Source organism: Vulpes lagopus, chromosome 2, assembly GCF_018345385.1.
Source record: "Vulpes lagopus strain Blue_001 chromosome 2, ASM1834538v1, whole genome shotgun sequence".
Lineage (NCBI taxonomy): Eukaryota > Metazoa > Chordata > Mammalia > Carnivora > Canidae > Vulpes > Vulpes lagopus.
The window spans coordinates 138,400,445-138,413,616 of NC_054825.1; the positions used below are offsets into that span (position 1 = coordinate 138,400,445).

The 13,172-nt window shown below is 33.1% G+C and overlaps 1 protein-coding gene across 3 annotated transcripts in view; it reads right to left on the minus strand.

The window, feature by feature from the left end:
• The window catches only part of VPS13A (vacuolar protein sorting 13 homolog A), a 233,138-nt gene that overhangs the window by 154,075 nt on the left and 65,891 nt on the right, over window positions 1-13,172 (minus strand). For all 3 annotated transcript variants that reach the window (XM_041740166.1, XM_041740174.1, XM_041740183.1), the window contains exons 18-22: window positions 12,669-12,858; window positions 12,436-12,550; window positions 5,755-5,891; window positions 3,296-3,428; window positions 903-1,020 (exon numbers count right to left, since the gene is read on the minus strand). In XM_041740166.1, coding sequence (XP_041596100.1) covers window positions 903-1,020; window positions 3,296-3,428; window positions 5,755-5,891; window positions 12,436-12,550; window positions 12,669-12,858 — 693 coding nt within the window. The remainder of the gene's footprint in view (window positions 1-902; window positions 1,021-3,295; window positions 3,429-5,754; window positions 5,892-12,435; window positions 12,551-12,668; window positions 12,859-13,172) is intronic.

The window sequence follows — 13,172 nt, forward strand, 5'->3', positions numbered from 1 at the left end:
TGTATATGGCCAAATGATTTTCACAACAATATAAGACTATTGGAGAAAAGACAGTCTTTTCAATAAATGATGCTGGGCAAACCAGATATCCACATACAAAAGAACAAAACTGAGTCCATATCTTATACCATATCCAAAAATTAACTCCAAATGTATCAAAGACTTAAACATGAAAGCTGAAAGTATAAAATTCTTTGTAACAATGATACAGAAATTTCATGACGTTGAATTTGACAATAATCTCTTGAATACAATACCAAAACATAGGCAACAGATAAACTGGACTTAATATTTAAAACTTTTGTGCATCAAAGGGCACTATTAAAAGGGTGATAAATAAGGCAATCCACAAAAAGATAAAATATTTGCAAATCATTTATCTGATAAGGAGTCAACATGCATAATATATTGAAAAATAAAAAATCTCCTGCAACTTAACAAAAATTTTAATTAAAGATGGGCAAAGGACTTGACCAGGTATTTTTCCAAAGAAATATATTGACTGCCAGTTAAGTACCTGAAAATTACCTAATCAGTAATCATTCGGGAAATGCAATTGAAAACTATAATCAGACACTACTTCATACATATTGGGGAGGACTATTTTTAAAAATAAGAAAACAAGTGTTGCTGAAGAGATGGAGAAATTGGAACCCTTACATACTGCTGATGGGAATATAATGATACAGATGCTATGGAAAACAATAGGGCAGTTCCTCAACATTATGGAAATAGATAGTGATGGTCATCACACACAACAATGTGAATGTACTTAATGCCATTCAATTATAATCTAAAAATGGTAAAGTTTCTGTTACATATATTTTACTACAAAAAAATAATCAATGAAATTTGGTATTTCCTTAAAAAAATTATAATCGTATGAAACAGAAAATACATACTTGGGCATTCTTATATCCATGAAAACCATGGCCTTAGAGAGTTCCACATTGAAGTGCATAGGTACCAAAATATGCTGTGTAGATACATTCAATTTTCGCGCTTCTCTCCAATTATCACCTATTATGGAAAAGAGTAAGTACATGTTTATTTAACACACATTTAATTTTTAAAAATACGTTAAAACTAAAATCACTGTTAATACTTTGTGGTCATATACTTCATGTCATGGAAAATTCTTCCTCCATCTGGATAATCTTAATGCCACCTTCCCAAGTATACACAATCAGCAGGTAAATTCCATTTATGATTTTCTTTCTGCTGTTTCAAGAACTGTTTCAACTGGAAACAGCTTCTTAAAAACCCAATAACACAGTTTAATCAAATTTACTATGCATCCCTTTACAGTCACTATACCTAGCAGATACTGTACCCAAAAAACATGGCTTTAAGACAATAATGAAAAAGGGAGAGAAAAGCACAGTTCTTCTGTGTTTAAAAAAAAAAAAAAAGGCTACCAGTTACTCAAGATTGGCACTGTTATAGGCACTGTTTAAATTTTCATTTCTTCTCATAATTATGTTTACTCATTTTATTTTAGAAAACTGAGACTCAGAGGAATTTTCCATTTGCTTATGGCCAAAAGGCTACTGTGTGATACAAGCTGAAATTTACATCCACGTCTGCTAACATGAAATTTGTGTGATACAATCCATCTTCATATATATTACCTCATTTGAGCCTAATATTTCAAATAAGAAAAAGTCATCAGTCAAAAAGAAAACCAAGTCGATGAAAGATTAGATGTAGAGAAAGGTAGTAAAATCAACTCTATTACAATTTTTAAAATTCAAACAGTGTCAAGATAATATTTCCTTCTCAATTTATAGACAAAAAATATTTAGAAGTATGTGTTTCAGTATTAAGAAAGTTTATGACAACTGCCTAAAATAACCCCAATGTCAAAAAACACACTGCCCTATAAAATATTTAATTTAAGAACACTTAACATTAATCATAAACAATTCCAAGGAATTCCAGTACTTTTCAAACAATAATGGAATACTCTAAATTTTTTTCACAATGTATCTCAATATCTTAAATATATCTCCTGGATTTCAAAAATTAATGACCAAAATGTACCAAACATACCACAATACTGTTATTTATTCCTTGCAAAAAGACTTACAGGTTTCATATAAATAATTTGTATTTGCCACCCACTACACTTCTGGGCTTCTTCTACACCAACTAGAATCTTATAAAACAGAAATAAAATTTATTATTGGAAAGCAAATACAAAGAAAATAAAAATGTTCCAGTACTATATAAGTTAACACTTTTAATAACCATTACTTAGGGTTCTCAATGTTTCTCTTTTTATTAGCTCTGATAATTAAAATTCTACCATATATACAAATCTCTAAAATATCCACCAATCTAACTCTCTTGAATTATCTAAATGTTTCCTAACACTCCAGGGATTCAGAAACAGTATAACACAGTACAAAGAAGGCTCAATTAGTCTCAGATCTCTCACTATCTACTTTAAGTTGCTTTGACAAGTGAATTTCTGGCTCTGCTGACTTCATCTAAAAACCAGATCTGTATCAGAGATTCCATCAAAAGTGAATGGGGTATAGGTACACCTATGATTCCCTCCCTCTATCCTCCTAATGATCCTCCTGTCTCAATGTGGCTCTTTATGGCCTGGGGGGGGTCAGAGGCCCTAAGCTGGACAGATCTAGTTTTGAGCAGCCTAATGTGATTATCCTGTATAAAATATTTTAAATATGTGCCAATGTTTTCCAACCTTGTCCAAAGGATTTTTCAACCTCAGCACTATTGATATTTAGGCTAAATAAGTGTTGTGAGGTGGCTTTCCTCTACATTGTATGATGTTTAGTAGCATATCTGACCTCCACTCACTAGGTGCTAGTAATGCCCCTACTCATTACCTGTAACTTCAAAAATTGATATTGAAACTGTCTCTTGAGCACGAAAATCAAATGCCTGAGCTATTATTGCTCCTAGACAGTATTTATTACTTCTGATTCAAAAATATTAAAGTTTTATTTTTCTTAAAGATTTTATTTGAGAGAGAGCGAGCAAAAGAAAGAGAAAGAGACAGAGCATGAATAGGCGTGAGGCATGGAGGAAAAGGCAAAGGGAGAAGCAGACTCCCTACTGAGCAGGGAGCCCAACACGGGGCTCCATTCCAGGATCGTGGGATCATGAACTGAGCTGAAGGCAGATGCTTAACTGAGTTACCCAGGCACCCCAAAAACATAAAAGCTTTAATATGTTTTGGATGAAGGTCTTCAGAGAAACTATCTTAAGACCTAGCTAATCATTTCAGCAAAATGAATCAATACATAATGCATTATATGCTTACCAACTGTGCTGTAAAGCAGCTGTATGCTTGTAAGCTGAACGTCAAAGGAATCATAAGCTCTATGCATGATCTCTTCAAGCCTGGCTCCTCCTTGTTTCATATCTGGCAATTCCAAACGACTTTTACTTGTCACCTTAAAGTTATTTTTAAAAGTTTAGATGATGCAAAACACTTCAAAAGAAAATACTTCATCTTTAAGACTGTAACAAAAATTTAATGAAAGACTCACAAGACATATAAAGCTAATAGAAATGTCTTCACCCATGACATGTATAACGATAAGACCAGGTACAAAGTGAATTTTTACATATTAAGTTTTATTTCTCAATGATGTATATTAAAAAAGGGAAACCAGGCCAGCTATGGAGAACAATACATTTAAAACTTTTTTATAGAGTTAAAAATACACCTGCCCTATAACCCAGCAATTGCACTGCTGGGGATTTACCCCAAACATACAGATGCAATGAAACGCCGGGACACCTGCACCCCGATGTTTATAGCAGCAATGTCCACAACAGCCAAACTGTGGAAGGAGCCTCAGTGTCCATCAAAAGATGAATGGATAAAGAAGATGTGGTCTATGTATACAATGGAATATTACTCAGCCATTAGAAACGACAATTACCCACCATTTGCTTCAATGTGGATGGAACTGGAGGGTATTATGCTGAGTGAAATAAGTCAATCGGAGAAGGACAAACATTATATGGTCTCATTCATTTGGGGAATATAAATAATAGTGAAAGGGAATAGAAGAGAAGGGAGAAGAAACGGGTAGGAAATATCAGAAAGGGAGACAGAACATGAAGACTCCTGACTCTGGGAAACGAACTAGGGGTGGTAGAAGGGGGAGAGGGCGGGGGGTGGGAGTGAATGGGTGACGGGCACTGAGGGGGGGCACTTGAAGGGATGAGCACTGGGTGTTATTCTGTATGATGGCAAATTGAACACTAATAAAAAATAAATTTATTATTAAAAACTTTTTTATATTTGATAAGAAGCCTTTTTATTAAAAACAAAATTAAGAGACAAATATAGCCTATGTTTCTATGTCATGATGATAGATATTTAAATATTTTTATAAGAAGAATCCAGAACTAAATATTAGAATAGCTGAACTGTACTCCCAACTCTGCCATTTATACGACTTCAAGCAAGTTATATTTGTACCATCTCCTTCTTGGTGTACTACACATGCTACTTTTTTTCACTTAAACATCCTGGCGATCACTCCACCAGAGTATATAAAGATCTTATTCATTCACATCTATACATATATGTGTGTATGTGCCTTCACATTTGCACCTCTATTTTATATAGCTCATGCACAGCAGACTGTCAAACTTATTACCTCTGAAGGGTAATCAATTTTAGGTAAAAAGTCAAGCAAATTGCCTAAGGAAACAATACTAGATATTATTCCTGACCTTATGCTCCTGCTATTACACCACACTGCCCTTGAAACAATTCCACATCTAAAGTCAAATATGAATAACTAAATGTATAAATTTTATTATAAATATAAATCCAGCAAGTGTCTATGTAATTACCAACTGAAAGTAAAAACATAAAGGACAACGTCAATATCAAGGAAAGGCCCGTATTTCTCACGTCACCAGAAAAGCTTTCCAATATTACCCGTACCTCTTGGGTCTTTAAATTGTTCTAACTATTTAATCTACATTTAATGATCTAGAGCAGTGCTGTGCCACAGAACTTTCTAGTAGGATGGCAATGTTCTCTACCTGAGCTGAAACAGCAACCCAAGACACTTAAAACCATTAAATTCCTGAATGTGGCTAATGTGACTAAAGAACTAATTTTTATGTTATTTCATTTTAATCAATGTAAACAACTACATGTAGCCAGTGGGTACCCATATAGAACAGTGCAGATCTAGTAACCCGCAAAAAAATTTCTCTACTCAAAACTGAGGAAGAAAAATGTATACATTTGGATGGAAAGGGAAATGACTCCGGTAAATGCAAGAAGACTGTCTCAAATTAAGATTATTTAATAGAAGTATTAAAATGTCACTATCAAAAAAAAACAAAAAAAAATAAAATGTCACTATCTATAGTGATATATACAAAAAATTTCAGGATGAAGAATTATTTCCAGAACTTTCTCCCATTTGATTTTAATTAGTCAAGTAGTAAATTTACACTGAAAAGGAATTAATCTCCTCAAGCATTACTCTCAAATAATATAATTCTTAGGTTTACCCTAACCTGCATAGTTCAAAATGATCATTTTGTTATTAGAAATGTACGAAAACTACTTAGTTAAATGAAACTGCACATTATTTACTAAAAAAGAAAGAATTCTCAAATCCTACAATCTACTGCAAAGCTAACAGTAAATACTGCAAATCAAACTGTTTGAAAAACAAAATACATTTTAAACCTTAAGAAACATCTTAAGTGTCAAACTATACAACAAACATTAGTATGTACCTTTAGATGACCAAGATCTAAAAGAAGCAGATTTGATGTAGGACTAAAAATTCCATCTTGTGGGATAATAACATAGGAAGCCTTCAGATTAATTCTGAGATCAAGAACTTTCTGTGTTTCAATAATGTACAGCAGTCCTGCAGAAAAGTTAAATTGAGAATAATGCGCAATTAGTATTAAGTTTTAAAATACCTTGAGCAAAATATCTTCAACATAATGTAATTTGTGGTCAACATGTATGTACATTCTTGATATAATGGAGAAGAGAATTATGATGGTTCCTCAAACAAATGTTTGTGACCCCCAAACTCCATTTGTGTAAAATCAGGGACATACATATCTAAGAAATTAAGTTCTATGAAACATTCACTAAGCTTAGAACTTAAGTATAGAACTGACTCAAAGCATTGTTGTTAATTTTTGTCCCCCAAATGATCTTTATTCAAACACATAATGTGTTTGAATAAACAGACAACAAGATTTTACTCAAGTTTGTTTGCTGGGTCAATCAGGTATGATGGTCCCAAGAAGCAGCCATTAAGGACAATCTAGCATTCAATTATCTGTCTCACTGTTAAGCATTTCTCTATCTTCATTTCCATTTCTACTGTAAGACTTTCTCAACCAAAATGATCCGTGTCATGGTATTCCCGACTCTATAAATTCAAGTCCTGTACTCCTAAGAAGTCTTACCTTTGGCCTTACTTTCAACAAAGGCTTCCTGGATGCCATGAAACCGTGATCTATCTAGTTTGTTTCTTAATGGGGGGAAAGCGGGAGAAGTGAATATTTGGTTTTGGATATAAGTCTACTGTATCTCTTCTCTACTTCCCATTGCACTTAGAAGAAAATCCAAATTGTTTAATACAACTTTCAAAGTTTTGCTTTATCAACACTATGCGTCATTCCACTTCCCTTCACTCACTACATTAGAACCAACCTAGCCTTCTGCAACTGCCAAATTAACCCACTTCTGTCCCTGGCTGGGGCCCTCACAGTTTACCACTGCTTTGAAGGCTCTTCCTTCTACTCTTCAACTGTGTTAGTCTTAACACACATACTTAATGTTACTTCAAGTCAAAGAACTATTCTCTGACATCATCACCAAAACAATACTGAGATACTCATTATTTTCATTTCCTTCACAGCATCTGGGCCCTTTAGCAATTTGTTTACTCCATCTGCTCCAACTTCACCCATGTGCCTTCCCTGTGAAAGTGGATCTGAGCCTTTTAAATATTTTTCCGTTGCAAATTAGCACTGAAGGAGATAGGAAATCCTGGAGAGAGACTGCAGGAAGGACAGGTGTTGCTTCCTGGTGTGTCAGTATGCTCACTCAGCAATATCCGACAGTGGTGTGACTTTCTCCAAAACCAGGCTCATGCTGTGCATAGCTACCAACAGCATCCAAAAGCCATCCTTTCCCTAAAAAACCCCTTCAGTCAGTTTCACAATAGAACGCACCCAGTGAGATACTGTCCCATGAACAGCTTTCTCCATCACATCAGAAAGTAAGTTCTATAAAGTTTCAGAGAGCAAGTTTCCAGCCACTTTCTCTAAAATGGCATGAATCGCAATCCTCGAGGAAGAGAGAAGGATATCCTGCCAAGGAATGCAATGTCAGCATTGATGGCAATGGCTACTTCTTTCAGCTACTCTTCCTGTATTCCTTCTTTTTTTTTTTTTTTAAGATGTTATTTATTTGGCAGAGGGAGAAGAAGTAGACTCCCCACTGAGCAGGAAACCCAATAGGACAGGAGGCTAGATCCCAGGACCCTGGAACCATGACCTGAGCCCAAGGTAGACTCAGCTGACTGAGCCACCCAAGGCTCCCCCTGTGTTCCTTAAAATTACTTCTTCTTAAAGTGAATTTTTAAATATTTAAGTAGATAAATCTTAATTTTATGTCTGTCCTATTTTAAAATTATAAGATCCATTAATAGGCAAAAACTACATCTATTTTTATCACTGCTGTGCTCTCCAAAACTTAGCACAGTGTCCAATATAGATTTGGCTTGTGATAAATATCTAAGTGAATAAAGGAGATCACTGAAAGAAAATGAATAACTATGATCCTATCAGAGAGCCTGATGTGTCAAATGAAGGGTTTTGATAAATGACCACATTTGTCAAAATGACCACATCTGACAAGGGTAACTAACAACATGTGTATATTCTAGGAGCTGATCTCTCCAACTGACAAAAAGGAAAAGATCTGAAAACCTTCACTGCTAAGAATGAAGAAAATAATACAAGAAGGAAATTAGGTCATAGAGGAAAAGGATAATAAATAGAGGCTAATACAGAAAAAAAGACAGGAGGAGAGAATGAATGGAGAACCAAAAAAGAGAACTATGTAACAGATGAGTCTCTTCCAAAATTGGTAAATTTTAACTTCCGGAAAAATATTAAAAATTTATTATTGAATTTTTTGAATTAACTTCAATACATACAGTAGCACCCCACTTTTCCCCAATATTAACATTTTATTTTACATAATAATAACTATACTATTTGTGCACAGAAAGAGAGAGAACAGACTTCAAATAGTTAAGTGTTACCTTTAGAAAGTAAAATACTAAAGAATTCAGCTTTCTAAAACATTTCTATATAACATTTGAAGTTTACACAGTGGATATTTACTATTTTAGTAATTCTTCCAATTTTTTAAAAATACTTGAGAGAGAGAGAGAGAGAGAATGAGGTGGAAGACCCTGAGATCATGACATGAGTTGAAATCGAATGTGACTTTTAACCAAATGAGCTGCCCCCACCTCTGGTAATTCTTGAGAATTTCAGTCAAGAATTAAAAAATCAAAAGTAGCTTAAAAAAAAAAAAAGCAGTCTCTGCAACAATCTCAAATTTTAAGGAAACACAACAGGAAAGACATTACCAAAAACAAATATAAAACTTTTATGAACCTATAGCAATGTCAGTTAAGATAAAATGCCTGGTATATTTTTGGGTGAGGGCATAAGTTCACTGCTTTAAAGGGAGTCTTTAGTTATAGTCAACGCAGAAATAACCATTATTAAGGAAGCAAAAACAAACCAGCTTCCTTTGGAGTATATAATGATTAAAAAAATGACTGAAAATAGAGTATTTCTTTTCCTGTTTTCTTAATCCATCTTCTCTGTCAAAGATTACATTCACCTTGTAAAAGCAGGACATGGTAAGAGAACTTTAAACTAACTGGTAAGACTTTTACTTAAGGAAACACTTGATACAATCTTACCACATCCCAGACACCTAAGCTGGTGATATTACTTGATCAGCATTAACACTTTCCTAGAAATGACTGACAACTACAGAAGTCTTAGAAGACTGAAATGGACAAATGCCCATATTTCCTTAGAAAGAAAAAAAAATAAGTTAATATTTTATTAATTGGTCAAGTGAATGTGGATTGTGAAAAAATTTTAAGCACATAAATTAATGAACAACTAGAAAGGAAAGCACTGATCATTAGAAGCTAGTATATTTCATAAAACTGAGGCATTCTATGTTAACGAAATTTCTTCTTTCTAAATTTTTTCCACTTTTACTCAACAGATAATAAATTGCAGAACTATTATAGATGTAATATATCAATAATTGAGCAACATACTTATTAAAGAACGCCTTTACTTTTTTCCAAATAAATTTTTTGGGTTTTAAAAAAAATTTTTTTAAGATTTTATTTATTTACTCATGAGAGACAGAGAGAGGCAGCGACATAGGCCGAGGGAGAGGCAGGGTCCCCACAGGGACTGATGTGGGACTCTATCCCAGAACCCCAGGATCACAATCTGAGCCAAAGGCTGAGCCACTCAGGTGCCCTAAATTTTTTTAATTGAGAAAGTAAGCATGTGACACTGAGATCAAGACCTGAGACAAAAATCAAAAGTCAGATGTTTGACCGACTGAGCCACACAAGGGCCTCTGCCTTTACTTCTTGAGAGAAAATGAAAGTATGGACTATATCAGACACAGTTAATCATGTATCCACAAGTGGAATTCACAGATTTCATGCACATGAATGGGAAACAAGTTACAATTTTATTTTCATTAACTACAGCTGACATTCAGTATCTCCTTCTACTATAAATGTAAGCAACAAACTTTGTTACTTATACAAATCGTGTATCATTTATGTTCCCTAACATAACTGAAGACAACTGGAGTTTCATTTATGCCTTCAAACTAACGGTAGTTTTTTGATCTATTGTTAATTCTTGTTATTTTAATCCACAAATAAAGAAAAACAGATACATTGCTACTAACACAAATTTGAGATTCTTAAAATATTTTGAAACTGTGTTCTATTTACTTTCTTTGTAATTCTAGGTAGTCTGTGTACTAAAAACCAATATTTTGTTTAGAGATCCCTAAGCTTCACACCAAACTGACTTAGGTGTCCATGAGACACAGAAAGTTATAAGGACCACTGATATTAAACAGTTTTACCTAGAAAATGATAACCTTTCACCCAAGGCTTCAAAAGATGACTCAAACACAACAACAACAAAAAGGAAAATGAATCAATCTAGAAAGATGAATTTTAATAAAGATAAAATCTTGAACTTACACTCAAACATTTAACTCAATTTCTAAATCCTGGTAATATGAATGAGTATGTACCAAGACCTATTCTTCCACTAAAAGCAACCAAAAACATTGGACATAAGATAAAACAGCAACAAAAAACAAAAAACAAAAAACAAAAAAAAATCAATCAACAAAGAGATTTTAATTTATAACAAAAGAAGAATTCCAAAAATGAAAACTATAATCAGTAAAATTTAACCTAAAGATGTAATAGCAGGGACACCCGGGTGGCTCAGTTGGTTAAGCATCTGCCTTCAGCTCAGGTCAAGACCTCTATCCAGGTCCTTAATGGGCTCCCTGCCCATTAAGAAACACTAAGGAGGCAAAAGAGTAAGGATTTATCAAGTCAAAAATCAATTTGAAGGAGTAACAGACCAGAAAAATTTTATCCCAAGATCATTTTTTGTACCCAGCAATTCCTTTCCACAACCTCACAGAGCACAGGGAACAGAAGACAAAGGTAAGGAGTCCAGCACCCACTCAAGAGAAGAGCAATCCAGAAGTTAAACCCTCCTCTCTCTAAAAACCTACTCACAGAGGAATGTAAAGAAAGAGAAAAACTGGAAGAAGGGGGTAGTATCCCTGTGACTGTTACCACAATAGAGTCCTCAAGTGATACACAGCCCAACATCTCTTTGGCATTCCAAAATATCTCAGGTACTGACTTTAGCAAAGTGGTCCACCAACATGCCCAAGACAGAGAGAAGAAAAAAAAATTCTTCCTTGAATGAAAGTCCTTTAAACCTAGACTCCAGAGAATTTTCCCAAGTGCTCTCAAGTCCTTGTAATGACTGAGGGAGAATAAAAAATTTTACTAAAATTATATTTTGAGATAAACAGTGTTACTGGAGTGGTATAGCGAAGGGGTGGAGGGAAACAAAGTAATGCTACAATTTATCTAAAAAAGACAAGAAAAAAAAAGTTGAAAAATACCCCACTACGTTGTTGTTGATACGACACATCTAAAAGATACAGGGGAAAAGAATGAAAAATATAAGCAAATTCTAACCAAGCAAAAACTAGAATATCCATACTAACACCTGAAAAAATAAATGAAAATATTTTAATTGGAATTAAAATGTTTCTAAAAATACATGCAGTCAACTTCATAGAAATGAAAGATTTGGCTTATTGGAGAAAAAATTTTATTTATGCATGTACCTACTGACAGCATCAAATTTATAAAGAAAAGAAATGACAGATCTAAAAAAAACAGACAAATGCACATGCAGGGTGACACTACTTTTCCTATATTTCTCTAAAGAACTATTGGAATATGGTGACAGAAAACAGGGAAAAATCCAGTAAGGATACAGATTTGAAATATAGGATAAATATGACCTAAAAATATGTATAGGTATGAAAAATATAGGCTTTCAAACATGTTAAATATTTTTTTAATTACCACATACTGAGCCAGAAAGCAAATATCAACAAATTGCAAAGCATTAAAATCATATAGATTAACTTTATATGATCTTATATATTTAAAATATATATTTTAAAAAGGGAATCTGTAACTTAAAATCTTCCACAAAAAAAAAATAAATAAAATAAAATAAAATAAAATAAAATAAAATAAAATAAATAAAATAAATAAAATAAAATAAAATAAAATAAAACAAAACAAAATAATAAAATCTTCCACAAAGAAATCTCCAAGCCCTTATGGTTTTACTATTTTATTAGGTGAAATACTGAAAGAAAAAAATAATAACACCAAAACTTATAAAAACTCTGCAAAAGGATGAAAAAGGATGGAATTTTCTTTTTGGAAGCCAATATATTAAAATATGGAATTCATTACACGAAAGGAAAATGCCAGGTTCATTCTCTCACAAACAGAATTCCAAAAATTCTAACATAACATGAAATTAACTTGAATGTGGTAATAGGTCCTGTCCTTTCTGGGTGTAAGAAATGGTTATTGTTATACCTGAATTTAAGTAAAATAGTACCAATTACTTTCAACTAAACTATATGTAGTCTAAAAGCATAAATTTAAAGTATACCTTACTAAAAACAGTTTAATGTGACTAAAAGTTTATGTAGGATACAATTTTTAATAAACCAACATTAATACTAGCATTTACCTGTTGCTGTCTTGTCACGAAATTCTTCAAGTTTTGTCAAAGTCACTGATGTGAGCTGTGCTAGATTTACCTCTTTTGGAGGCCTGAAGAATTCCACTATACTATTCACTGTTCTCTGTTAAAATAAATATTATTAACATTAGGCACAAACTCAAAGCAAATTGAAATATATTAAAACCTAGGAATTAAAAAATGCTTACTGCAAAAAAAAAAAAAAGAAAAGAAATGCTTACTGCATCATATATCATTTCTAAAGGTTCAGCTTCTATGATACACCTTTGAGCAACAGTTTCATCTAACGGATTTATCTCAAATATAATTTGGAAGAGTGAAGTAGCATCATCCAATGAAGATAGGAGGCGAGGTTTTGTTGAATTATCTGGCAAGCCAGTAACATGAAATGAATCAATTTTGGTTTCAAATCTACATGAAAAAAGACAGGACAAAAATTAGCTATCAATACAATTTTACATTTTACAGTATTTTTCAAACTGAAAATAAAGTTAAGATTAATAAAAAACAACTTCAATTTTCATTTCTTTCTATTCCATTCATGTCAAAGAAAATATACAACTATTTGATCTGAATTGACAAAGATTAATTCACAAACAACTCTATTCACATGTTGACTTCTATATTTAAAAAAAAGTCACTGATTACCAGAGGCTCATGAAAGAAAATTATCATGTAAGCCAGTGCCAACGTTGGAAAACCTGAACTGTTTCATTCTCCTCAAT